Source organism: Panthera leo, chromosome B4 (assembly GCF_018350215.1).
Source record: "Panthera leo isolate Ple1 chromosome B4, P.leo_Ple1_pat1.1, whole genome shotgun sequence".
Lineage (NCBI taxonomy): Eukaryota > Metazoa > Chordata > Mammalia > Carnivora > Felidae > Panthera > Panthera leo.
The window spans coordinates 134,938,280-134,966,187 of NC_056685.1; the positions used below are offsets into that span (position 1 = coordinate 134,938,280).

Genomic DNA, 27,908 nt, shown 5'->3' on the forward strand with positions numbered 1-27,908 from the left:
CACAAGTCACAGAGCCTCCAGGAGCCCCAGAAGGGTTAGTATTAGCAAAGTTTTATTTCAACGTCTTTTCTGCTCATAAATGATTCTGGAAAAGCCGATACGCAAGAGGCTCACCCACCCTCATCTAAAGGCAACACTGAGGTCACTGAGAACGCTGCTCAGACAAACTCCCTTATGCTGGGGCGCAGGCAGCAGGACGGGCGGGTTTGGGGCAGAGGAATAAATAAACATCGTCTCAGCTCTGCCATCAGGGCTGGGGGCCCAGGGCCCAGAGGCAGCCCATGAGACTGCTGGGCCGACAGCTTGGAACTCCCAAAGCTGCCCGAACGTTAAGGTGTGTCGCAGAAAATGCCGAGGCTTCCGGAGGGCCCGCGTGTCCCCGGGAGGAGCCCTGGGCCGGTGGGCCAGTCTCCTCCTCCTGCTCCAGCCCCGGGAGAGCCCAGCTCCCTGCCGGCGGGGCCTGCCTGGGCGCTGGAGCGGGGGCAGACTCTCATCCCCACAGTCCCTGCCGAGAGCACTTTTCGGCATTACCTGTTATGTAGTGTCAGGTGGCTGTGACCCAGAGCAGGTAGTGAGGGGTGGCAGGTGAGGGTCCCGAGCCGGTGGCTGGGGGGGGGGGGGGGGTTCCTGGCACCTGCAGCTCTGGGCTGCCCGTACCACCTGTGTTTGCTTCCAGACTGCGGTCTGCTCTGGGAGGGGTGGGTGGATCGCAGTGCTGGAAGCCTTGGCCTAGTAGTGTGTGGGTGGGTGGGGTGGAGGCAGGGCGGGGCCAGGGCTGAGCATCACGGGTAAGAACTGAAGAGGGCCAGATGGTGGCTGGAGGTGGCCTGCCTGTAACAGAACCCTGCTCCCAAAGGGGTCCCTCGGGGGAACCAGCCCAGCGGGGTCACCACCGCAGCTCAGGCAGGGCGGGCTGCACCCAGGGCCGCAGCGGGAGATGTGGCAGGTTAAAGAGCAACGGCGGGGAGGGCGGGTGTGGACGGGGCACGGTGAGTGTGCGGGGCAGGCGTGCGAGCAGCCAGGGCCTGGCCGTCAGAAGGCGAAGCAGCGCTCCTTGGGGTGGCCCACGCGGTCCAGGTTAGGCAGGCAGGCATACTGGATCATGGGCGGGGGGCCGCACATCAGTATCAGCGGCTCCTCCTCCGGGGGCGGAAGGTGGTCCCGGATCATTTCTTCATTTACGAAGCCCTGGCTGTAGTCCCAGGCTGCAGGCGGGAGACAAGGTGAGTCCCAGTGTGGCCGTGTGACTGACCAACGACCGCCCACCTACCCCAAACCGCCTCCCCCTGACCATTAAACTGCTGTGCTGTGAATTCCTCCCTTCTTTCAACAAACATCGAAGAATGAAGAGGTTGATCCGAAGCAAACGTGTGCCGTGATCCCCTGCCCCAGCCTGGCTGACCCAGAACAAAGCAGCCAGTAAATAATTAACAAAATGGCAGTGAGTATCTATCGATAATTACTCTAAGCGTAAATGGACTAAATTCTCCAATCAGAAGTGACTGAGTGGGGGCGCCTGGGTGGCTCAGTCGGTTAAGCGTCTGACTTCGGCTCAGGTCATGATCTCACGATTCGTGAGTTCGAGCCGCTCGTCGGGTTCTGTGCTGACAGCTCAGAGCTTGGAGCCTGCTTTCGGATTCTGTGTCTCCCTCTCTCTCTGACCCTCCCCCACTTGTGCTGTCTCTGTCTCAAAAATAAATAAATAAATGTAAAAATAAAAAAATTGGAGAAAAAAAAAGTGACTGGATAAAAAACAAGACCCATCTGTACCAACATAAAAACAGACACATAGTTCAGTGAAACAGAATAGAAGGCCCAGAAATAAACCCATGATTATGTGGTCAATTAATCTTCAACAAAGGAGGCAAGAATATACAATGGGAGTGGTGTCAAATAAAGCCTCGACAGGGCACTGGGCTGCTGTTGGTCTGAGGGGGGAAAATATATATACAATGGGAAAAAGACAGTCTCTTCTACAAACGGTGTTGGGAAAACGGGACAGCCACATGCAAAAGAATAAAACGGGACCACTTTCTTATGCCGTGTGCAAAAATAAACTCAAAATGGATTAAGATCCTAAATGTGAGACCTGAAACCATAACATTCCTAGAAGAGGGCACAGGCAGGAATTTCTCTTAACATCAGCCATAGCAACATTTTTCTAGGTATGTCTCCTAAGGCGAGGGAAACAAAAGCAAAAATAAACTATTAGGACGACATCAAAATAAAAAGCTTCTGCACAGCAAAGGGAACAGCCCACAAAACTAAAAGACAACCCGCTGAATGGGAGAAGATGCTTGCAAAGGACTTATCTGATAAAGGGTTAGTGTCTGAAGTATATAAAGACCTGACACAGCTCAACATCCAGAAAACAATCTAACTAAAAACTGGGCAGAAAACGTGAATATGCATTTTGCCAAAGAGGACATCCAGATGGCCAACAGACATATGGAAAGATGCTCATCATCACTCACCATCAGGAAAATGCAAATCAAAACCGCAATGAGATATCACCTCACACCTGTCAGAATGGCTAAAATCCAAACACAAGAAACGACAGGTGTTGGCGAGGATGTGGAGAAAAGGGAACCCTGCGTACCGCTGGTGGGAATGCAAAGTGGTGCACCTGCTGTGAAGACAGTATGGAGGTTCCTCAAAAAATTAGAAACAGAATGACCCTATGATCCAGAAATCGCACTACTGGGTATTTACGCAAAGAATACAAAAACACTAACTCAAAGGGATACATGCACCCCAGTGTTGATAGCGGCGTTCTCTACAACAGCCAAGATATCTTGGGAAGCAGCCCAAGCGTCCATTGATAGGATAAACGGATAAAGAAGATGTGGTACGTATATACGAGGGAGTATTATTCAGCCATGAGATGCCACGAAATCTTGCCATTTACAACAACATGGATGGAGCTAGAGAGTATTACGCCAAGTGAAATCAGGCAGTCAGAGAAAGACAATCCCATACGATTTCAATCATAGTGGAGTTTAGGGAAAAAACCAACAAAGAAAAACAGAGAGACCAAAAACAGACTCTCTTAACTGTGGGAAACACAGTGATGGTGGCCAGAGGGGAGGGTGAGGGCCTGGGTGACACGGTGAAGGGATGGAGAGCACACGTTTCGTGATGAGCGCTGAGTAACGTATAGAACTTCCGAATCACTACCCTGTACGCCTGAAACTAATAGAACACTGCGTTAACGACACTGAAATTGCACGAAAACAGACGAACGGGACCTATCTATGTGCTGCCTACAAGAACGCACTTTAGACACTTGGGAGGACACACAGACCGAGAGTGAAGGGACGGAAACAGATGTTCTGTGCAAGTGGAAACGAAAAGAAAGCTGAAGTAAATAAGGGACAAAGATGGGAGAGACATAATGGTAAAGAGGTCAACCCCACAATGATGTAACATCGGTAAACGCTTATGTGTCCAACATAGAAGTACCTGATCACATAAAGCAAATACTAACAGATCTAAAGGGAGAAAGAGAGAGCAATACAGTAAGAGCGAGGGATTTTAATACCCTGCTTATAACAATGGCTAGGTCACCCAGACAGAAAATCAGTAAGGAAACATTGGCCTTAGGCGACACATTAGGCCAGATGGACCTAACAGACGTTTACAGAACATTCCATCCAAAAGCACACCTCACATCTGTCAGGATGCCACCATCAAAAAGACGACAAACAAGTGTTGGGAGAGGATGTGGAGAAAAGGAAACCCTTGTGTACCGTGAGTACGAGCGAGTGCAGCTACTGTGGAAAACAGTATGGAGCATCCTCAAAAAATTAGAAATAGAACTACCCTATGACCCAGCAATTCCACTTTTGGGTGTTTATCCGAAGAAAATGAAAACACTGGGATGCCTGAGTGGCTCAGTTGGTTGAGCGGCTGGCTTTGGCTCAGGTCATGATCTCAGGGTTCGTGGGTTCGAGCCCTGCACTGGGCTCTGCACCGACAGTGCCGAACCTGCTTCGGGTCCATTCTCTCTCTCCTCCTGCCCCTTCCCCCACCTCTCAAAAATAAAATAAAATATTAAAAAAAAGAAAATGAAAACACTAACTCGAAAAGATATCTGCACCCTGTGCTCACTGCAGCATTGTTTACAGTGGCCAAGATATGGAAGCAAACTAAATGTCCACTGATGGATGAATGGATAAAGAAATTATGGGGCGCCTGGGTGGCTCAGTCGGTTAAGCGGCTGACTTCGGCTCAGGTCATGATCTCGCAGTCCGTGGGTTCGAGCCCCGCATCAGGCTCTGTGCTGACAGCTCAGAGCCTGGGGCCTGTTTCAGATTCTGTGTCTCCCTCTTTCTGACCCTCCCCCGTTCATGCTCTGTCTCTCTCTGTCTCAAAAATAAACGTTAAAAAAAAAAAAATTAAAAAAAAAAAAAGAAATTATGCTACAAATGCTTTCACAGAGCAAGAATTCCTTTCCCTTGAAAGGTCCTTCTAGCTGGACTAAGAATCAAGTTGACATGAGAGGGCTTAATAGGCAAAAATCAAATTTAATAGCCTATATACAGGGAATCCACACAGACATGGAAATTCCAAAGGCAGTCAGGCAAAATGAGATCTATATGTCATTCTGAACCCGGAGAAGGGGGCAGGCGTCAGACTTCAGAGGGAGGGAATGTACTTCACGGCAGGGTAAGAAGGGATGTTTATTAGATATTTGCCCTGCCATACAGATGAGTCACTCAGATAAAATTTACCTCTGACAATAGCCCTCATTCTGAGAAAGACCCCCTATTTATTTATTATTTTTAAGTTTATTTTTATTTATTTTGAGACAGAGAGAGCAAGCAGGGGAGGGACAGAGAGAACAGAGAGAGAAAATCCCAAGCAGCCTCCGTGCTGTCAGTGCAGAGCCCGATGTGGGGCTCAAACTCACAAACCAAGAAATCATAACCTGAGCTGATATCAAGAGTCAGACGCTTAACCGACTGAGCCACCAGGTGCCCCGGAAAGACCCTCAATTTAGATTCTTCTGTGTGGTTGAGGAAGGGACAAAAGTTTCTCTTGAGCCCAACAGGGTCTCAAGTGCCTTCAGCTCAAAATAACCCACATGACAAAGTGGCACGTTCTGGAGGGGAGGGGTGTGGGTGAGACCTGAACCCCTTCAATACAATGGAATATTATTCGGCCATAAAAAGAATGACATCTTGCCATTTGTGACAACATGGATGGACCTCGAGGGTGTTATGCTAAATGAGTCCGACAGAAAGACAAACACCGTATGAGTCACTTACATGTGGAATCTTTAAAAAAAAAAAAAGAAAGAAAAAACCCAAAAACAAAAAACCGCAAGCTCACAGACAGAACAGATTGCTGGTTGCCAGAGGCAGGGGAGGGGGCTGGCAGAGGTGGGTGGAGGAGGTAGAAGTTTCTTTTGACTTTATTTTTGGTCTAAGTTTATTTTACTTTTTAATGTTTATTTTATTTTTTTTTTTTAATTTTTTTTTTTCAACGTTTTTTATTTATTTTTGGGACAGAGAGAGACAGAGCATGAACGGGGGAGGGGCAGAGAGAGAGGGAGACACAGAATCGGAAACAGGCTCCAGGCTCCGAGCCATCAGCCCAGAGCCTGACGCGGGGCTCGAACTCACGGACCGCGAGATCGTGACCTGGCTGAAGTCGGACGCTTAACCGACTGCGCCACCCAGGCGCCCCAATTTAATGTTTATTTTTGAGAGAGACAGAGTGCTAGCGAGCAGGGGAGGGGCAGCGAGAGAAGGAGACACAGAATTCGAAGCAGGATCCAGGCTCTGAGCTCTCAGCACAGAGCCCCACGCGGGGCTCGAACCCACAAGTGGTGAGATCATGACCTGATCCCAAGTCTGACGCTCAACCGACTGAGCTACCCAGGCGCTCCGGTATAAGTTTATTTTTAAAAATATGCACGGGACTAAGCTGTATTTGCTAGTATGTAAAACGTGCGGCTACAGAAGACATCGCAAACTGACAAGGATTTTGTTTAAATGGTGCGTTTTTCTTTACACGTGTACTGCACAGGTCAGCTGCATTTGCACGTGAGCTGGCCCCAGGCCCCGCTCCTTCACTCAGTTCCACAACGGCCCTTGCCCACCTGTTACACCATCTTTCTCGTGACACCCAGAATTTCAGCTTCTACCTAACGTTGTGGCAACACCTCGACTCCTCCTGAACTGTGGGTCAGGGTAACAATAAACGTAAGCGTGAAGTGCCAGGAGACGACCCAGCCCGGCTCCTCCTTTGGCGGGTAACGGGTGCCCCTTAAACAGCCCCCAGGAGGCCGCGCTCTGGTGTGTGCCACCAGCAGGGGTCAGCGCCGGCCCCTCCTCCGCAGGCAGCAGGGACAAGGAGGCCCCCCCGCCACTGCTACTAGAAACTGTAACCAGAAGGGAGTAAACTTCTCCCATTCCTCTCATTCCCGCCCTCCCCCACGCCCCCGACTTCCAGGGAGACACAAATACAAGCTAAATGTTCCTTTCTTTACTGTAAAAAAAAAAAAAGCAACTCCAGGAACCAGTGCTCCTGCCACCCCTCCCTGCCGGACTCTACAGTTTGCCCGTGAACAGCACGGGTCCACTTACATGTACATTTTTTCCGGTTAGTGCAGTACAGTAAATATATTTTCCTTATGGTTTTCTTAATACCACTTTCTCTAGCTTACTTTATCGTAAGAATACGGTGTGTAAAAATACACACAATGTGTGTTAATCGGCTGTTATCGACAAGGCTTTTGGTCAACAGGCTATTTTAGTAGTTAAGTTTTTGTGGAGTCAAAAGTTATATGCTGGGGCACCTGGTGGCTCAGTCGGTTAAGCGTCCGACTTCGGCTCAGGTCATGATCTCACGGCTCGTGAGTTCGAGCCCCGCGTCGGGCTCTGTGCTGACAGCTCAACCTGGAGCCTGCTTCGGATTCTGTGCCTCCCTCTCTCTCTCTGCCCCTCCTCCGCTCGCTCGCACTGTGTCTCTCTTTCTCTCAAAAATAAATAAACAACAAAAAAAAAGATATGCAGATTTTTCGATGGCACGGTCAGCGCCCCTAATCCTGCTGTTGCCCAAGGGTTAGGTCCCCTGCTCTATAATGTGCTAATAAACCTATTTCATGTTCATCTTCCTCTACGAGAGCGTCAACTCACGGGGCCAAGCTGGCTTCCTGAACAGAGCGAGGGCTCCACCAGGAGCCTGGATGGGCCGGTCCAGGGCGGCCGGCCAGCGAGGGGCCTCAGGGCACCGCCGTCCGGTCCACAATTCACCTACATCCCAGCCTAGGTCTCAGCCAGGAGGCCCAGGACCCGATCTGTCAACCCTGAAGGGTGGCTCCTCCCACTCATGAGATGGGCACCTGCCCCTAGAGCGTGTCTGCCTGGTTCCAGGGGAGGTGGACGCCGGTGGGGGGGGGGGGGGGCGGATGCGAATGACATCACACGCCGGTGCCCTAAGGATGCTTCAAAAATGTCCATTTCCCACCACTTAGAAGTTTCCCATGAAAATGCAGGGCCCTGCTTCTCTTGAAAAGCGGAAAGGCCCGGCCCGTGGGGCTGCAGCCTGACGCGAAGGAAGGACACGGAAGGACGGCTGGCTGAGGGGCCTCTGGAGGGAGTGGGGGTCTCCGAGGCTGCACCACCTCCCTGCAGGCTCCCAACCCCGCAGCCAGACGCCATCAGGACCACCGGCCAAGAAGCCCGACCTGCTGCTTTTCTCACAGCAAAGAAGAGACTCAGGTACTTCCCGTACCCACGTCTCCACCCAAAGCGGGAGAATGAAGCGGAATTTAACTCCCAGGGGGCAGCCTCGGTTCGGGTTTTGGAGGTGGCCCTCATCCACTGCCTCCTACATGACCTTGGCAAACAGCCTACCCGGACAGGTCGAATGAGGGTAAGCGTGAGTCAGCCCGGCCCGGCCTCCAGCCGCTGCCCAGGGAGAAAATGGGCGTAACGTGCCTTACAGGGTACAAAGTGCAAAGCGGGGGCAGTTGCCCCCAACCCCAGCAGTGACCCTGAAGACCTGCCCCAGAGTGAGCCCCCCACCAAGGGGAGAAAGGCCAACTTTCTTTGTCCGGTGGGAGGCGGGGCAGCCAGGGAGGGCCTTGGGCTCTGGGGGAAGAGGATGTGGGTTCAAGCCCCGGCTCTGGTGCTTTCCAGCTGTGTGCTGTGGGACACTTACTTCCCCTCTCTGATCCCTCCTTCCTCATTTTTGTGAGAGGGCATCATACTACCTCCCTCGCACACGGCCACCCTGAGCACCACTGGAGACGAAGGGTGCAGAAGGCTCAACCCCGGGAAGGATCCAGTGCCTCCCACACCCCCCCCCCCCGCCCCCGGCCCCCTCAGCGCTTCCTCCCCTCACCTTCGGGGGCTTTGTCCACCGTGTACCAGAGCTTGAAGCGAGCAGAATGTTCGTTCCTCAGTTCCTCCAGCTCGGGCCGCAGCAGGATGTCCTTCTCAGTCTGCGGGGGACAGGGCCCAGCGGTCAGCAGGGACGGCTCGTCATCCCACCCGCTGGGGGCCACGCACTTGGCGGCGCTTGCTGGGGAGGGGCCCGGCGGAGCCGAGCCAGACTCCCAGAAACTCCCAGAAACCCCCACCCCGCTCTGCCCACCTCGCCGGAGGAGCGGATCAAAGCTGCAGACAAGACGTTCATTACAAACGGCGTCTGCGGAAGGCGCCCAGCGCTGTGGGAGACGTGCCCCCTGTAAGCGGGAGCGGGGACAGCGAGCAAACGAGGCCGGGCACACGCAACCGCAGAGCAGGGACGGACCGTCCTGACGGTCCCGCCACCCTCATCCCTCGGCCAAGCCTCTCTGTGCTCCGGCGTCTCGGGCTGTATATCCGTAAACTGGGTCACGGAGACACTGCTCCCCAGGTCACACCCGCTCCTTCCGCAGCCTCGCCCATGCTGACCCCCTGCTTGACCTACAGCTCCCCACTCTCTGCTCACACCGGCCTCATCCGGCTGGCCCCACGTGACCCTGTCCTTCAGCCTGGTACCACCTCCTCCAGGAAGCCTTCCCGGACTCCCCAGGGGCATCAGCGTGCTCCTCACATGGGCCCTCTGACCACGGGCCTTTGCCTCATGCGTTCACAGATCACAGAAGATAGAAGGGGCTCCTCCAATCAGTGGGCAGCCTAACTGACCTCATGGGACTGTTATTAAACTGGGGGCCAAAGAGCTCTGTCAGCCAGAAGGGATCGCCCACTCACAAAGCACTACTGAGCCCCTGGGCCAGGGCAGAATGGCCCTCCCCACGGAGGCAGACAGCGAGGGATGCAGAGATGTATTTTCTCTGTCCCACGTGACCAACGGCACCCGGACAGGCTCAGCGAAAGGGACTATTGGGGGCGCTTAGTGGCATCGAGAGGTGGGCAGGAAAAGACAAATAATCTGAAGCCACAGTGATGAACATTTGCTGAGTACCCGCTGCGTGGAGGGCGTCTTGCTACAGGAGGGGCTGACCCAGCCGTACTTGTTCTCATAAGGACCCTGCAGTCCTGACCCCTCAGTGTTCCCCTCTGGGAAATGGGCTGCAGGCAGGAAGCACGAGCCTCTGAGTGTCTCGGGGAGGAGGGTGTTGATCGTTTCTCCCATTTCTAAGGGGGGGCAGGGGGCCGTGCCTGTGCTGATGGGAGTGAGAACACGGCCAGGGCTCAGGCTCGACAAGCTCTGTGTGAAAAACTAGAGAAAATATAGGAGAAAAGAAAAATCACCCAATAGTCTTCTCAGGTCAGTCTATTACCTGATAGAGATAACACGTTAGAATTTTTTGTGTATCTTTTAGACTTTGTTTTCTTTTTCTTTTCATGTTTGTTGGTCTATTTATTTATTTATTTATTTATTTATTTTAAGAGAGAGTGAGCACGTGCATGTGAGAGAGCAGGGGAGGGGCAGAGAGAAGAAGAGAATCCCAAGCAGCCTCCATTCTATCAGCACTGAGCCTGACGCGGGGCTCGATCTCACAAACCATGAGATCATGACCTGAGCTGAAATCAAGAGTCAGACACTTGACTGACAGAGCCACCCAGGCACCCCTAGACTTTGTTTTCTAATAACTACATATCTTTTCTTTTTAACAAAAATAGGACCAGGGCGTGCAGGCCACCTTGCCACCTGCTTTTTTTTTTTTTTTAATTTTTATTTATTTTTGAGAGAGACAAACAGAGAGCATGAGTGGGGAAGGGGCACAGAGAGGGAAGGAGACACAGAATCTGAAACAGGCTTCAGGCTCTGAGCTGTCAGCACAGAGCCAGGTGCGGGGCTGGAACTCGGGAACACCGAGATCGTGACCTAGGCTGAAGTCGGACACTTAACCAACTGAGCCACCCAGGCGCCCCGCCACCTGCTCTCCTAAGGAAAGAACACACTGCAGACCCCCCACGCGTCACCGGCCTCTGAGCACCAACGCTTCCCTTACCAGCTGCCCAGCTTGTGCTGGACCAACGGACTGTTCCCTGCTGAAGGACATTTAAATCGTTTCAACACCCTCCTTCACAAACAATGTCTCCTTGACCATCCTCACTGCCCTAAGTTCTTAGATGAATCTGAGAAAGTGGAGTTTGGGGCAGAAAATTCCACGTGGGTAAGGCATTCAATACCCGCAGCCCCGTATTCCCTGGGTGGGCCTTTCTCACACCAGCAGCGACGAGACTGTCTGTCTTCCTACAGCTTTGCCAGCTCTGCGTAAAGACCGTTTCACAGCTCTGCCCATCAGAGGCATGGAGCGTCGATCTCACGTTTGTTTGCTTGTTTGCTTTTAAGCAATCTCTACACCCAATGTGGGGCTTGAACCCATGGCCCCGAGATCGAGTCTCACGCTCTTCCAACTGGGCCAGCCAGGTGCCCGTATTTATTATTGTTTCAAAAAGAGAGACGTCGTATCCCTAGCTCTATCTTTTTAGTTTGAAAAGACTCTTTCTATAGTGGTGCTGCAGCCTGGGTTTTTTCCCCAGCTGTTAATCTACCTCATTTATAGGGTTTTTTTCCATTTTTAAGCAGATGGGCTCTCCTCTGGTGTTCTGTTTAGACGGCCCATCCCCATTCATTCATTCAACACTCACAAAAAGGCTCACCTAGCGCCTCTAACGCACCACTTTTCTACACGTACATTTTTAACCTAAATCTCATTTTACTTTAAGGTTAAAGTAGGGTCTACTCAGCACTTTCCAAAGTCATACCAGCTGACCCAACGCTCCTTTCCATCTCTCTCCTCGGGTTTGAGACGCCACCTGCACCAACTGGACAGTCTCGTGTATACTCGGCCCTGTCCCTCGGCCAGTGCTAGTCAACCGAACTTTCTGCCACGATGGATGTGGGAATGTTCCGGATCTGTGTTACCCGATACAGTAACCGCATGCCACGCGTGGCTACGGAACCCACGAGAGAGGGTGTTTTCCATCTTAGTTAATCTTCGCTAACTTAAATGTAAATAGCCACGTGTTCTAGCATGTTCCGGCACAGTCTGGATTTTCCATCGTGTCACCTGGAAATGCTTTAGCCCCAGTAAGCCCAGTTCTCGTGTGTGGCTTTGGAGCCACTGTTTCCATCACGGATGTGTTAGTAACACCATCAAGTCTACCTTGTTATGCTCTCTTTTCAAACTTCCTTGGCTGCACACGGACACTCTGTCTTCCCAGAACACTAGCACCTTGTGTGCGTGTTTCACTCTCCTTCCATCACGGCGCACGCTGGGACTCCCGAAGGCTCCGTGACCTGCCACGCTGCCCCAACGGAACGCAAAACCAGATACGGGATCCGGCGGCTTCCACTCAGCCAGACATCACAAAGGCTTGCAAAAACGTAAAACAAGACCGTATTTCCTAAAATACAGTTACTCTCGTACACTACGCTCTGCCTCGAGTCCTGGTCGCGCTCCTTCCTGTGCGACTGGCAGGTCCAGCACCTCTCCGGGTCTCTGAGCCCAGAGCTATATAAAGTGGAGATCATTCTACCGCCCAGCCCAGTGGACCGACGGGCGTGAGGATGTCCTGTTCAGGTGACAGAGGACTGACGGCCTCCAGAGACTAACCCAGCAGCACCAAGTGGAACCAGCGTCCCCCATCCCACCTCACCCCATCCCCACCACCTCGGAACACTGGCTCTTCCCACCCACCCCTGGGCCCCTTGGCAGCCCCCTCGGTGGGCCTCAGAGCTGTGTCCTGCAGCTGTGCGGGCCCAAGGACTCAGGCAGGCCCCTCCCCCTCTGAGCTTGGTTCCTCAAAGATGGACGGTACAGAGCCTGGGCCAGATGGGCCCTGGGGCAAGCTGACCTGAACCACATCCGAGAGGCGCAGGGGGCTGGGCATGGCCCCCCCACTGTTGGGGGATGGGTGTCTCACCTTGGCTTTGCCCCAAAGGGGTATCACTCTGCAAAACCCACACATTCAGTCATAAAACAATGAATCTAGAAAGACCCTTGGGATGACCTGGCTTCACCAGTTCATTCCACAATGAGGGAGCAGAGCCCAGAGACGGCAAGTGGCTTGCCCGAGGCCACACGGCAGGCCTGGGCAGGCGGGCAACAGGCACGGGGAGGGGGACACGCACTCAGGAGCCAGAGAGACCGGGTCCAAACCCCGCCCCAACACCCCCAGCTCAGGGACGGCATGCACGTGTGCTCTCGGCCCCTCTGGCTCCAGGCCAGCCCCCACCCAGCCCAGTGTTCTTGCCCTTCACTGCTGGGTTCCTCACTGTTTGTGGAGTGAGCTCTGAGATTCAGAGGAAGCAGCCAGGGAGCAAACCCCAGGGTGGGGGGTGCTCCAGAAGCATCACCCCCTCCGCCCCCCACCCCCCCCCAAGCAGCCCCACTCAGGTCAGACCCTGGGCTCTGGACTGTAAAGCCTGACGCCCACCAGCTACAGCGAAAGCTACCCGTGCACAGGACGCTCAGAGGACCCTCACGTTTCAGCCACACAGCCGTGCAGACCCCCCGATGGGTGCCCCACAGGGGCCGACGCCCCCTCTGGGGGAGCCGGGCCCGCGTATCTGTGTCGGGAACACTCACTGACCTGGTTGGCAAAGAGCAGGTGGCACACGGTGTGGTCATCTGGGTCTTTCATGATGGCGCGGATCACTTGTAGCATCGGAGTGATGCCTGCAAAACAGCAGCCCCCCCGCGCTGTGAGTACCAGCTGTGTATGGGCACACAGGCCCAGCAGCGCCAGGCAGGCACGGGGTGGGGTGGAGGTGCCAGGACAACCAGGCCTGGGCTCCTGACCTTGGGGAGCTCATGACTGCTTCTATCTGTGCCCTGACCCTGACCCGTGACATCTGCCTGCTGGGGGCTCAGCGAAGGGCTCTGGGTCCACATACCGGTGCCTCCTGCAATCATGCCGACAGACTTCGCCGTCTTGATGACGGGGTTGGATTTCTTGTCTGGACGGATGGCAAACTTTCCTGGGAAGAGGAGAAGGTAGAAGGAGACGGGGAGACCCCAGCTCTCAAACAGGCTGTACGTGGGGCTGGACGGGCTGGGGAACCCGCTCCCACTTCGGGGGCCTGAGGTGTGGGCAGCCAGCTGGGGGCAGGGAGAGGATGGGAAGGCGGAGCTACAGGCCAAGGGGAGCGCGAGGGTGAGCCCCTCGCTCCCACCGCAGACGGTACTGGGGGGCAGGGGGAGGCTGGGGAGCAGCGGGGAGGCTGGGGAGCGGGACGTGCTCCAGCTCGAAGCTTTCACTTGTTTTCAGACAAACCAAGCTGGTCTGGGGGCCACATCTGGCCCCCAAGGGCAGCCCGTGTGCAGGCCCTGTGCTGGCCAATCTCCCTCCTCTATGGCCGAATAAACCGAGGCCCCAGAGAGGAGACGGCCTGCCCAACAAGAGTCACCCACCCAGACAGCGGCAGAATCGGGGCCCTGCACCCAACCTTCACCGCGCCCGCGGGGCCCCGGGATTCCAACCCAAATCACCTTTGCCCTGGTAGACCAGCAGCCCGTTCGGGCCCCGGAACTCAATGGTGTCCCCAATCTTCATGCTTTCCAGGTACTGGGACATCTTGCCCCCAGCAGGAAACTTGGGATGGGTGTCTTTGAAGTAAACCTGCAAGACATTCCCACAGTCCTTCCTCCTATCCGCAGGGTCACCAGGGTAAGCTCCAGGCCACAGAGGCAAGAGAGGAACCTCTTCTGGGTTTCTTCTGCAGCCTGTGTGTGGCTTTCTCACTCAGTGCCCCGGCCAGCCGTCTGCGTGCCAGCCCCCGCGGAGTCCGCCCTTCCCCAACATCCCCCGGGAACACAGAGCCTCAGCCTGCTGCACAAGGCGACCAACCCGAGGGCCTGCTGCATCAATGTTCTGCGGAGAACTGTCTCCGTGCCCCCTCCCTGCAGGAGATTCCCACGCGGTCAGCGCAGAAAAGCCTCTGGGGAGATGGGCTGGGCCCCACCCCTTCTGTGTATCCTCAGCTCTTTCCGTTCTGTGCTGTCATAGAGACAGCGCTCCTGGAACAATTCCCCACTGCCACCCCCCACCCCGCCGTGCCCTTTGGGACTTCCCCTCCGGAAGAAGGGAAGGGCTACAAGAAAGACATGGGGAGACCGAGGGTGAGCAGCTCGCCCTGGCCAGGGCTGAGGGTGCTGGGCCTCGAGGGGCAAGCAGGAGTGATGGGCAGGGAGGGGGCGGCTGGGGAGGGGGCGGGGACAGGGAGAGGCATGTGGGCCAGGACTCTGGCCAACGGGGAGCAGGGAGCGAGGTCTCTGAGGCAGGAGGGTCTGGTCTTCCTGAGTGTCCCATCCTCTACTTGGATCTCCCCCCCCGCCACCGACACCTTCTCCACATCCGGCTAGAGTGATTCCAACAAGAACAGAGGTCCGAACCGGACCACCTTCCCTCTCCTTCTGGATAAAGGCCCAAACCTTACCGGGCCCCCAAGGCCCTGCCTGCCCCCCAACCTCCCCCTTCTTGTCCTCTGAAGCCCCCGCCCTTTGCGTCAGTCTAAAAGCCTCCTTCTGACTTCAGGGCCTTTGCACCGGGAAGGTCCTTTTCCTTCCTCTCTGTCTGGGCAACGCGTCCTCGGCCCCCACATCTCACCCCCCTGTTGCCTGCCCAGGGGAGCAGCGCCCATCACCCCACCTGCCTCAGCTCTGGTGCCATTCCAGGCGCTCAGTCTCACGTTTGTCCCCTGGAGCAAGGGGGTCCGCTCTCCAGGCAAAGACAGGCTCCCGAGGCTAGACCTGGGCACCCAGCACGATCAAAATGACCCCAAGCTAAGGAGGGACCCAGGCCACAGCCCGGACTGACAGACCCTGCTCCCTTCCTGCCCTCACAGCCCCCGGGCCTCAGCTCTGGCCCAGAGGGGGTCTCTGCCGGTCCCTCCACCATGAAGTGCCTAGTGAGGGGACCCACGCAGCGGAGGTAGGACAGTAAGCCTGGTCCACAGGAACGCTGAGCCACGGTGGCCATGGGGGTCGGGGCCCATACTGGGAGGGCCTCCGACAGCCCACATCCAGGCCTGGGCTGGTTCACAGTAGTTGGACGTGTAATCCAAGAACATGGATCGTTCGGGAAAGCCTGTGCTTCTAACTGTCACAAAAGTGTACTGTGCTGTGGTTGGCGTTGCTTTTTCCACTCAATACGATGATTTTTAAGATCCTTGCTGGTTATCCTGCGCCTCTCTGGTTCTAAAGGCTGCGTCTCCACAGTGTGTGCTCAGCCCTGGCCCGCGATGGATCCCAGGTCTCCAGACAACAGCCCCAAGCTCCTCACACTGCTCCTGAGGGGCCCGTGGGCCGTTTCCTCAGGAAAGGACCTGCCGGTCACAGAGACCGCGTGACCGAGTGCAGTGAAGCGAGCAACCCGGGGGCCACCACCAGGGACCCGGTGCCCCAGGCTTTGCCCGTCCAAGAGCGGGAAGGTGAGCCCCGCACGAGCTGCTCGACCTTCCCGGTTTCTCTTCTGCGGACGATCTGTCCTGAGTTGAAGACGCTCGTCCTGAGCCCCAGCGCCTGCCCTCCGCCGAGACCTCCATACTGGCTTTTGCTGGGGAGCCAGAGTTTGCCAATCGTTCAGAAACCAGGCGCAAGGGGGCACTGGGCCTTCAGAGACCAGGTCACCCCCGCCCCCACGCGGTCATGGCCCTGAGACCTCACCTTGATGACCAGGTCCACAAAACCCTTGTCGTCATCGCTGGAGACGGGAGTGTAGGGCCGGATGACCAGGTTGCCATCGATTCGAGCCGAGAGGTAGATGTGCTGGCCTGCAGGACGAGGAGGGGTGACTCCGGGAGTTCCGGAGGGGCCGCCAACTGTCTCTGCGGGGCCCACTGAGTCCAGTCAACCCACCGCCCTTTGCCCCGCCCCGTACTGAAAGCCTGGCCTGGCTTCGGCTCCACGACCCCCTTCCCGGCCCCACGGGGATTCCCACCATGTCCCAGTTCCTGCAGCCACACCTTTGCTCACGCTGGTAGCGCTGCCGGGGACAGCAGCGACTTCCCCTCTCGGGCTGACGCTCATCCCCGGAGGCCCCCATGGCTGTCGCCTTCTCCTTGAAGCCTTCCCCACTCTCCCGAGTTCAAGGGCAAAGCTCCCACCCCTGCGGCCCAGCACCCGGTTCCACTTGGGCTGGGTCAGGGCTGCGCTCACCGACGGGGAGGCCCAGGATGTGCTGGGGCGACGGCAGGGCGAAGCGGAACCGCCGGGTGTCATGGTTGATAACCTGCAGAGAGGCCCGAGCTGTTAGACGGCACCCGGGGCAGGGGGACCCCCAGACCTCCGAGCTCCTGGCGCCCAGTGTGAGAAGTGATGCTGATTCATGCGGACTCACAAGCTGCACACACGTGTGCCAACGCTGGGTGTGCCTCTGCTCTCACTGGCCCAGAGAAGGGCAGGGACCCAACCGGGGCCACACAGCAAGGTGGTCGGGGTAAGGAATGAACTCGGATCCCAAAGAAGGCTGCCAGATGGCTCAGAAAATTCTGGGGGCAAGAGAGAGGATCCAAGCCTGCCATCAGCTTGGACAGTGTCCTGGGGTGGCAGGAAGAGCTCGGGCCCCGGGCTGGCAAACTACGGGCAGGGCCGAGACAAGGCCTCTGTGGGGTCTCCCCTGCACCCGGTGCAGCCAGGAGCATGGGTGTGGAGGGGCCGTCCGGATGGCAGGCAGCTGTCGGGCACGCGTTCACGCCCACGTGAGACTAGGCGATGTGGCAATGTGCACTCGTGGACACGGTGTCATCACTGGGGACAACAGACTTCTCCGAAGGCACGGAGCATCGCTCTGAGCGTCCCTGAAGTGTGCAAGCAGAGCCTGGGGGTCTGATCTCAGGAAGCCAGAGCCCAGCCGCCTCTCAGGACACGGGGCTCGGCAGCCAGCGGTCTCCCCGCCCCAGCAGCCCAGGCCCGAAGCCGCATCCCCCCCGAAACCTTGCACTCCATGCAAACTGAGCCCCAGGCCTCCTGGGAACGGAGCCCAGGGTTCTCAACTGGTCCTGGGGCTCCAGGTCAGAAACCCACATGCCAGTTTTTGGAAGAAGAACAGAAAGGAGGGAAAAACACTGATAATTATTGTGCCGGCCAACGCTAGTAAGGCACAGCAAAAGTCACGCGCGAACATCGGTGCAGAGCTCCGCACGGTGCCGGCATTCGGCTGCTGGCCGTGATGAGCTGAGCAGTAGAGCCCCAGAGGTTCAAGGGGACCTTGCAAATCAGTGGGCCCAGGAAGGGCAGGCGGTGGGGGCCTCCCTGTGCCTGTGGGGGAGCTCGGCGAAAGCTTCCCAAAGTCGACCCACCCGCTGACCCCAAAAAGCCACCGCTAGGCTATAACGGGCGTGGGGGCAGATTTAACTGCTAGGACATTTGCCACAGGCCCGGTCAAAGGGAACTGGGGGGGGTCCACTGTGTGACGTCCCCATGAGGAAATACGAGACAGTCATCAATGAACTAGGGGTGCACCTGGGCGGCTCCTTCAGTTGAGCGCCCAACTTTGGCTCAGGTCACGGTCTCGCAGTTCGTGGGTTCGAGCCCCACCTCAGCCTCTCCACACTCAGTACAGAGCCTGTCCCCCTCTCTTCCCCTCCCCCGCGTGTGCTTTCCCAAAGATAAATAAATTTAAAAAATAATAATAATGAACCAGGGGAGCCTGGGGGGCTCAGTCGGTTAAGCGTCCAACTGCAGCTCAGGTCACGAGCTCACGGTTCGTGGGTTCGAGCCCCACATCAGCCTCTCCACTCTCAGTACAGAGCCCGCTTCAGATCCTCTCTGCCCCTTCCCCGCTCACGTGCTTTCTCTCTCTCTCAAAAATAATAAAAAAAATTTTTTTAATCAGGCTATTGAAAGAAAGAGAAAGTAAGTACACACCTAAAACTCCATACATCATATATACGTGAATGTGATGCCCAGAAGAAGGCTCACACTGGCCCATGAATGGGACCCTCTGCACAGGGGTGGAGTGGGGGGGATGGGAAGGATGGGGCATTCATACTTTATAAACAGGATTTTTAGAGTGAACATATATAAATCATACACTACTTCTGGAATTAAAATTGTTAAAATGTCTACAAAACATATTGAAAGGGTAAGTCTGGTCTCATCCGGGAAGTGGCGGGTTTTTTTCCTCTTTGGTTTTTGACTTTTCAATGAACTCCTGGTACGAAAGCCGCTCAGGAAGCCCCAATTCTGCGCCTCAGGGACTTGGGACTGATGTGGAGCCTAGGGTGGAGCAGGGGCCCAGGGTTCGGGGCCTTGCAGGTGACTTTCTCTGCTCCATGACTCAGTTTTCCCTGTCACACCCCTTCCGAGGCAGCTGCGGGTGGCCAGAAATAGCACAAGGGAGGGGTTCTGATGAGGGAGAGAAGAGCAGCCGCTAAAGGGAGGCAGGGCAAGGGAGGGAGAGGGTGGTTTTAAATCATGATCAGAAGTTTGAAACGGAAAAGCGTCCAACAGGGAGGGCGGGAGCAAGCCTTCCAGAGAGGCAGGGGGAGCCGCACAGAGGGATCATGAGATCACGCGGGGAATCTGCACAGATGCAAAAGATATCTGAGTCCAAGAAGCACCAGGCCCCGAGTCGATGGCCGTGGGGGCGAGGAGGAGTCATTAGCTTTAAGGAAAGGGGCACCGGGACGGGAAGCATGTGGGACCAAGACAACGGGCAGGCCTGAGTCCTGGTCCTTCCCCTAACACACAGTGTGACCTCCGATACCCCCCTACTCCTCTTTTGCCCTCTGTTTTCCCATCTGTTCAATGGGTGCTTAGACCCAAAAGTCCTGAGGGGTCCCTCTTGCTCTGACCTTCTGTGGGATAGAGAGTGTGGTTCAGAGAACAGGCTCTGTGGTCAGAGACATAGCTTCAAATCCCTTTGCCACTTACTAGTAGCCTTAGAAAGGGACATCACTTCGGGGCACCTGGGTGGCTCAGTCAGTTAAGTGTCCAACTTCAGCTCTGGTCATGATCTCATGGTTCGTGGGTTTGAGCCCCACATCCGGCTCTGTGCTGACAGCTCGGAGCCTGGAGCCTGCTTCGGATTCTGTGTCCCCCTCTCTCTCTGCCCCACCCCTGCTTGTGCTCTGTCTCTCTGTCTTTCAAAAATGAATAAACATTAAAAAAAATAACATTTTTTTTAAATTTTTTTTAACGTTTATTTTTGAGACAGAGAGAGACTGAGCATGAATGGGGGAGGGTCAGAGAGAGGGAGACACAGAATCTGAAACAGGCTCCAGGCTCTGAGCTGTCAGCACAGAGCCCGACGCGGGGCTCGAACTCACGGACCGAGAGATCATGACCTGAGGCGAAGTCGGCCGCTTAACCGACTGAGCCACCCAGGCACCCCCCCAAAAAAAACATTTAAAAGAAAGGGACATCACTTCAATTTTCCCATCTGTGAGATGGGCAGACAATAGGACCTACTTCGGGGGGGGGGGGCACGCCCTGGGCACACAGCAGGTGCCAACAAACACTGTGATGCAGGCAGGGAGACAGAGGAGCCTCCGGGGGCCCATACCCCGCCCCCATGGTGACTGGCACTCACCTCCTTGTCGATGAGCCTCAGTGGGTACTTGATGTCCGGGCTCTCAAGGGTGATGGCCGGGGTGGAGCGATGGAACAGCTTCATGAGCAGGTTGTAGAGGAACCAGACTGGGGAGAGGACCACGTGGCCCAACTGAAATGACAGTGACGGACCCACGAGGTCAGCGTGGGCACGGGGAGGGGCCTGCCACCTGCCTTTCCCGCAAACACACCAGTCGTTTCCAGGTGTTTCCACCTCCAGGCCTCGCTCTGCTCATGCTGTCCCCTCTTCCAGGAGCACCCTCTCCCCCACCATCCTCATCCAGGGAACCCCATCACCTACTTTGGTGCCGGCTGGGAGAAGTTACAAAAACAAGACACGTGAAACCTATCAGTTATTCCTAAGTCGCTGGAAATCTCCATTTCCCAGACGAACCAGGACAAAGAAAGCTACATAACTGGGCATGTATCCCTTTTCACTCTGGCTGCTAGGAAGCTCAGAGTAAAGCTCACAAGTAACTATGCTTAACCTTGAGCACTGGGTGCCTGTGCTCCCTCCCTCCTTCCCTTCCTTTAGTCAGTTTCCCTGGTCCTATTAAGTGATCTCAAGTGCTAGCTCTATTTAGACAGACAAACCCCCGAGCCCCAGGATTCCGCCTTCAGGTGTGGGGGACAGCTGAGGCACTGAACTGGACACTGGGAAGCTCTGCTCCTTGTTGGCTGTGTGATCCTAGGTAAGTCCCTTCCCCTCTCTGAACTGGACCAGGTGACCTGCAAGGTCCCCTGAAGCTCTGAGAGTCTACTGCTCAGCACCATGCTGAGCCCCACACACGTGTTAATCTCAGGACAACCCTCATAGGGTTGCAGATGAGCAAACAGCTCAGAGGGGTGCAGCAACTTGCCCACACTCACACAGCTGGTGGGTGGGGAGCTGCAATTTGAACCTGAGTCCACCTGCTTCCCCAGTCACCCTCTTAAACTACCGGCCCATGCTCACCGTGCTATGTGACCCTGAGAGGCTCCTCCTTGCCAACGCCCTGCCCCCCACATCTCAACCTCACAAAGACCCTAAGAGGTGGTTTCGATTTTTGAAAAACAGACAAAACCCAAATCTACTGGCCACCTGTGCTTTCTAGCTGTTTCTTTGTCCCTGGGCAAATCACTTAGCCTCTCCGAGCCGCTTCTCCATCTGTGAAACGGGATCATTTCATCTGTCTACAGCCATGAGGAAACAGTGAGGGCTATTCTCCAGAATAACTGGCCAGGGCTCCTCCAAAAGGTCAATGGCACACACAAAAAAAACAAAAACAAAGAAAGGGTGGAGAACCGGTCCAGATTAAAGAAAGCTCTTGTGGGTTGAACGGTGGCCCCCAAAAGATAAATCCATCCAGATCCTGGGAATGTGTCCTCACCTGGAAAAGGGGTCTTTGTAGATGCAACTCAACTAAGGGTCTTGAGACGAGATCATCTTGGAATACCCTGGTGGGCCCTAAACTCCGTGACAAGCGTCACCGACAGCCACCAGAAGCAAGAAGAGACAAGAAGGACCCTCCCCTAGATTGCCAGACAGGTGATCTGCCAATACCTTGATTTCAGACTTCTGGCCTCCAGAACCGTAAGGGAGTCATTTCTTTTATGCTAGTTTGTGGTGATTTTTTACACAGTCCTAGGGAACCAACACAGAGGCCAGAGAGACAGAGCAACGGAATGTGATGTGTGGTTTTGGATTGAATCCTGGGCCAAAAATAAAATAGTTATAAACGTCAATACTGAGGCAATTGGCAAAATATGAATTAAGGCCCACAGATTAGACATGAGCATTGGATCAATGCTACTTTCCTGATTTGATCCACTGCCCTGTAATTAGGCAACAGAACATCCTTGCTCTTAGGAGGCACCCACTGAAGTACTTAGGGACACCATGTCTGTAACTTACTCTCAGATAATTAAAAAAAATAAAATATGCACACACACCTAACAAAGCAAATACAATAAACGTTTACAGTTGGGCCATCCGGGCAAAAAGCTTACAAGAATTCTTCGTACATTCTTGCAATTTCACTGTAAGTTTGAAATAACTTCAAAATAAAACTAGGGCTGGGGTGGGGAGAAGGCCACAATGGTGGTTCAAACAGTGAGGCTGGGAGCACAAAACACTGCTTCTCCAGAAAGCTGTCTCATGTCTTGTTCGGCACCCGTGACCAGTACACCTCCCTGACTTCGGTTCTCTCACCAAACGACCATGTGTTCTTCTTATCATAATCCTACTAGATCCCTTTTTTGCCTTGGTTGCCAGGAAGCTCAGAGCCAAGTTCTCTGCTGGCACGGAGGCCTCTCTGCTTCCTTTGAGGGCTTCCTGAGGTAGTGAATAGACTTGGAGGTGGTCCTTGCCCGACTCAGGGCTGGGTGAGAGGACCCTGCTCTCTCGAGGCCCACCCTACTGCTCCCAGGCTTCCTAGAAGCCTTGCCAGGATTCCCACTCTGTGTCAGGTGCTCTGGCCGAGTACCTGAGCCTCAGTGTCTCATCTGTAGAAGGAAGGTAAGAGCTACCACTCGGCCCACCTCCTGGGGGAGTCAAGATATGAGATGAGATAAGGGTGCCCAGGCCACAGAGGGATGTGGGCGCACACACAGGAGCTTCTCTTGACCCCCAAGTGAAGAAGGGCAGAAGCACCAAGATCCCGCGCCAGGCCTGGCCCCTGCTCCCCAAACCGGCCCGGCGGCTTCAAGTTACCCTGTTGCGGCTGTGGGCTGCGGTTACAGGTGCTTTGTCACAGGCGCTTTGTCGGGCTTAGAACAAGGTGCCTCTCTCCCAGGCGGGGCCTCCAGGCTGAGTGCGGTCCAGGCCTCACCCCACAGAGCCCCGGGTCTGTGATTGACGGGTCCGAAGGAACGGGCTGTGGGAGCCAGCCAAGGCTCCCCTCTCCAGCCCCACCCACCACGCGGCAGGGGTCTCTGGCGGCCGCACATTTAACCAGCACCTACCGCGTCCCAGGCACCGCACAGCGTTCTACCCGTCCTGGGTCTCATTAAAGGCCCTCGTCAAAGCCCCAGCTCAGGACCTCAGGAGAGAATCGTGGCCTCTCCAGGCCCCACCCCGCTCAAGTGCAAGAGGACAGTCTCCTCCAGGGCTGGGGAGGACAGGAAGACAGGTGAGAGGGCCGTGCACAGAGCAGACGCAGCGAACGTTCCCAAGCTGGCACGGCTCCAGGAGTGGGACGTGAGCTCCCGGAGATAATCCTCATTTTCACCTTGGCTATAGGCGCTGTGATTATCACCAGGTTACAGATAAGGAAACTGAGGCCCAGAGAAGGTCAGCGTCTTGCCCCAGGTGCACCACAGCGGATCCTTGGACGACCACACTCACAAGTGATACTACTGTCCCTGTTTCTCAGAGACGTTAAGTGACTTGCACGTGGTCCTACAGCAAGTCAAGGGTGGAGCCAGGACTCAACCCCAGGCCCGTCTAGCCCTTCCCCAGCCACCTCCCAGGACAGGTGCCCTCTCTGTGCCCCAGCCACAGAGCCCAAGGCCCGAATCCCACAGCCTCATACCCTGCCTCTCGTGATGAGGCCCCAACTGCCAAACCAACAGGCCACCCATCCCCTCCTCAAACACCCACGATGGCTCCCCGCTGCCTGCCTCCACTCAAGGCCCCTGCTATGTGGCTATAACGCTGGCCAAAAGCCTTTCCTCAGGCCTTTGCACACTCTTCTTTCTGCCCCAGATGCCCTTCCTCTTCCCTCATCCAGCCAGGAAACTCCTACTCATCCTTCAGACCCCAGTCTAAATGTCAAATCTTCCCTGACTGGCCCCTCCCTAGCTCATCAGGCCCTCGGCAGACTTCCATAGCCCCTGCTCCCCTCTCTAAACTCCCCTGGGACTGAGGACTATTCTACAGATTCCTCTGCTACGGGCCCTGCCATGTCAAGCGGAGAAGCCATATCCATGGGGAACACTGGTTAGGGAGAAAGTGGAGTGAAGTCAGGTTTGCATCGTAGGGAGCCCGGGAGATGAACTTGAAGGACAGTGAGAGCCAACTGGAGTTGTGTTTGGTGCTCCCTGGAGTTTTGATTTCCCCCAACACAGCCGCTTGGCCCGCAGCTCATTGTACAATCTGCAGAGAGCCTTCCCCTGTATTTCCTCACTGACCCGCAGCGGTAGGAAATAGACCAACTGCATTCTTCATTTAACAAATGAGGAAACCAAGGCTCAGGGAGGCCCTGGGTGGAGGCCGCAGTCCTAGCCCAGACCTTCCAGCTTCAAGTACCAGCCTCGTGTACCCGGGATGCCAGCCATGGCTCAAACGGCTGGGCCAGAGCCTACGTGTGGTCACGGTCGCCGTGAAACAGCAGATCCTAGATCAGAAGCCCCAGAAGGGGCAGGGGTGGGGGGGTGGGGGAATCTGTGGTCTCATCACCATTGCATCCCCAGAGCTCAGAGCAGGGACACTCAAACATGTGTGGATAAATTCGTGAAGGGACAGCAACAAGCAACCCCCCCCCCCCCTCCCAGGTCTCTGTCTGACTCTTTTTATTTTGCCTGGAAGTTTCAGGAGTCAGGGCAAGGGGCCAGATCCCTCCCGGGTGAGGGCGGGGCACCAGCTCATCTTGTCCCTTTGAAGACCCACAGTCCTCCAGAGCACAGGCCGGGGTGGCTCCGATCCTAGCTTCGATCCTGGCTTCCTGGCGGCTCCGCATCTGTGAGGCACGCCTACCGCGTGGAGGGATGCTGGGATCAGAGCCATGGCCGGAAGGAGCCGCCCATGTGGGCAGCTGATAAATGTCAGCAGCAGCCCTCCTTCCAGCCTCCGGTCCCCAAAACTGGGCTATGCAGAGCGAGGTACAGCTGCTTGGCTCCTATCATCTCACATAATCCTCAAGCCTAGGAGACGGGAGCTGATACCACCCCCATTTCGGGCGAGGAAACAGAGGCCTGGGTGAAAGACCTGGCCCGAGGGCCAGGATGTGAACCCAGGCACGTGACCGAGTCCACGCACTGAGTCACCGTACCGCCCTGCCTCTCTGCGCCTGTGGACTCTGCATATGTACGAACTCCTACCTGGGGAGGCAGCTGTGGGCAGACCCTCGCTGTCAGTCAGTCGTTCAGGCCAGAAACCCCAGTGAGCACACCTATCGGGACTCACGGGGGTTCGGGGAACACCAGCCAGGGGACCCTGCCCCTGAAGAGCTCAAGCCAGTGGGGAAGACAGACACAGTCCCGGGAAAGGGAGCAATGGAAAGTTAAAGGTGGAGGCTCTACCAGATTCACAAGGGGTAGGGATGCCCTGTTCCTACAACCTGGGGGCAGAATGAACTCTGCAGCCCCTCCTAGTCCACGGTACCACCCCCACCCCTGCAAGTCGTGGACAGAGTAAACAGGAGGCAGATGGTGAAGCCAAGGCCCCACCCCAGCTCCCCCTCAGCCTCGCTGCTCAGACACACACACGTACACATGTGTATGCACACATGCGCGCACACACACACACAGTCACCACAGCCCCTCGGGGGGATCTAGGGGACAGCTGCCCCCCAGGCCTTGACCTGGTGCCCCGCAGGCCGTGCTCGGCCCACCGGGGAACCCACCACCTGCTTTTCCTCACCTCTGCTGACACAGAAAGAGAGAGGGAAAGGGGCAGCCAGAGTCCCAGGATGTCTCCAGGGCGCCCCCAGCTCGCGCACCATTGCTGAGGGGATGGGCAGCCTTGCTGCCCCCCACACGGCACCCTGCCCAGCTGCCCCACTCCGTGGAGTTCCCTACTGGGACCCGGGCACCCGCTCTACCCAGGTGGGGTCTGAGCACAGGCCTAGCCCTCCCGGGGGGCCGGCTCCCGGTGCTGAGGCTTACCTGCCTGCCGCCCGCCAGCCGCCCCGCTGGGATCTGAGTGTCCACCTCCCTCTGGGTCCCCTTCTCAGGAAGTGGAAGGAAGTGGGAGGGAGTGGAGGAAGTTCTGCAGCGGGGGGCTCCTGGCTCGGAACCGTGGGGGAAGTGCACCCAGGAGGAGGGGCAGGTGGACAGCAGAGCCACTTTCCGTGGAGGAGACACAGTCCCGCTCCCCTGGAGCTAGGGGCAAGGGCCACGGAAGAGCCACAGAGCTGCGGGGGCAGCGAGCAAGCCTGGGACTCTACCTGTCGTGGCGGTCTATCGGGGCCCACTGAGCACTCACGGATATGCCGGGGGCAGGGGAGCCACGGTCCCGGCTGGCAGGCCAAACCCCCGATGTTCCCCCAAGTGCCAGTCCCTGAGCTGGGGCCCCCTGGAGTATAGGAGGAGGCCTCCTGCAGAGCCTGTACACCCCAGATAAGAGTCTGGTGCCCAGAGCCTGAGCCGGCCTCCCGCGGACCCTGTGGAGCTGGTGCGCCAGGAGGCCCGGCTAGGGTCTGCTGTGGGCATTTTGGGCTAGGTGGGGACCCCAGCAGGTCAATCCCTGCCCGCCTCTTGGACAGAGGGGGCCGTGGAGCTGGTGAGTCTCCTAACTCACAAGGGGGGTGCAAGGGGGCCTTGGCAAAACGTATGGAGCGGCCACATGCTGGGGGCACAGTGACAAATCCAACCAGCACCAGCTAGAAAGCGAGAAGCACTGTGGGAAAACAGCAGGGGTGGGGGTCCGGGGGCGGGGTTGAGTATCGAAGGAGGAGGGTCAGGATGTTACCCTCAGTAATGCCCACAGGTTTGCCCTGGGCAAGGCTGCTCCTAGGTCTGGATGTCCCCCAGAGTCCTGGGCTGGGCCACAACTGCAGGAACAAATACCCGGAGGCCAAGAGAACCATTTGCCTCACCCTGAGCAGGAGCCTCACAGAGCCAGAGGGAAGAGGCAGGCGCCTGGGGTGGAGGTGGCAAGTGGCTCTGGGCCTAATCCTCTTGATGCCCGCCCTGCCACTGCTCCCGGTGCCCAGCCAGCTCCCGGGACGAGAGCACGCCCGGGGGTGGGGGGCAGGAGGGAGGCTGGAGCACCCGTCCCCAGGCCCTCCACTGTGGCTTTTGAGAAATCCCAGAGAGGAGGCACCGGGAGTCCCAAAAGTGACAGCATGATGGTGGACTTTGGAGCCCCACGAGTTCAGCACCACCACCCCCAGCATGGGAAGGCGGCCAAGTGTGAGTCGAGTTTCTTCATCTGTGAAACCGGGCTCCTCGCGAGGGCCTCACAAGTCTCGCAGCCCCGCAGCAGCAGGCAGGGGTGCAGCGGGGTCACCGGTGCCCGGAGAAGCCAGGAACCCTGCCATGCAGCCGCATCGCCCGCACGCGCCCCCTCCCACATTCACGCGCTCGCAGAAACTCTCACACACGTGCACTCGGCCACACACCCTCTCACTCACTCATACTCTCCTGTACTCGCACCTCACACCACACCCACTCCGTGTGCTCACACTCAGCCACACATCTGCACACACACACACACACACACACACACACACACACCCGCGGGCGCTCGCGCACTCTCGTGCACGCTCACAGTTCACAGCACACCCCGCCGTGTCATGTTCACACTCGGCCACACACGTGCACTCACCGACTCGCGCGCACTCGCATTCTCACACGCACTCCCGTGCACACTCGCACACCCGGGCACACGCCAACTTTCCCAGCCACACCCTCTCTCCCACCCTCGCTCGCAGGGCTCACGCGCAGCCCGCTCCGCCCTCCACGGGGCGGGACCCGGAGGGATGCGGGCGGCGGCGGGGCGCCCCAGTGCCCGTCAGCCGGGTGCCCGCCGCCCGCACGCCCCTCGGGAGGAGGGCTGGGTCCCGGCCATGGAGGGCCGGGGCGTGAGTCACGGCGCCCACCGGGCACGCGCGGGGCGGATGGGGGGGGGGCCCGCGCTCCCGACCCCGCGGCCCCGTCCCTGCCCCCCGCGCCCCCCGCGCCCCCCGCGCCCCCTCCCCGCCTACCGTGCTCAGCTGGGCCCCCATGGTGGCGCCGCGCCTCGCTCGCTCCGCCGCCGCCGAGACAGTCGGGCCGCCGCGCCCAGGGCCCGCCCCCT

At 56.7% G+C, this 27,908-nt stretch overlaps 1 protein-coding gene across 2 annotated transcripts; it reads right to left on the reverse strand.

Moving 5' to 3' along the window:
* Positions 1–35: 35 nt before the first annotated feature.
* Positions 36–27,908, reverse strand: LOC122225217 (NADH-cytochrome b5 reductase 3). Of its 2 annotated transcripts, none has more exons than XM_042948014.1 (9): positions 27,817–27,908; positions 19,950–20,081; positions 16,574–16,646; positions 16,082–16,188; positions 13,907–14,036; positions 13,312–13,395; positions 13,008–13,093; positions 8,356–8,455; positions 36–1,205 (listed from the first exon to the last, which is right to left on the reverse strand). In XM_042948014.1, exons 1-9 carry the CDS (start codon positions 27,835–27,837, stop codon positions 1,033–1,035), a joined length of 906 nt encoding a protein of 301 aa, XP_042803948.1. In that variant the 5' UTR covers positions 27,838–27,908; the 3' UTR covers positions 36–1,032. The 2 variants fall into 2 exon arrangements, with proteins under 2 accessions (XP_042803948.1, XP_042803949.1); XM_042948015.1 differs by lacking the exon at positions 27,817–27,908 and adding an exon at positions 25,775–25,824.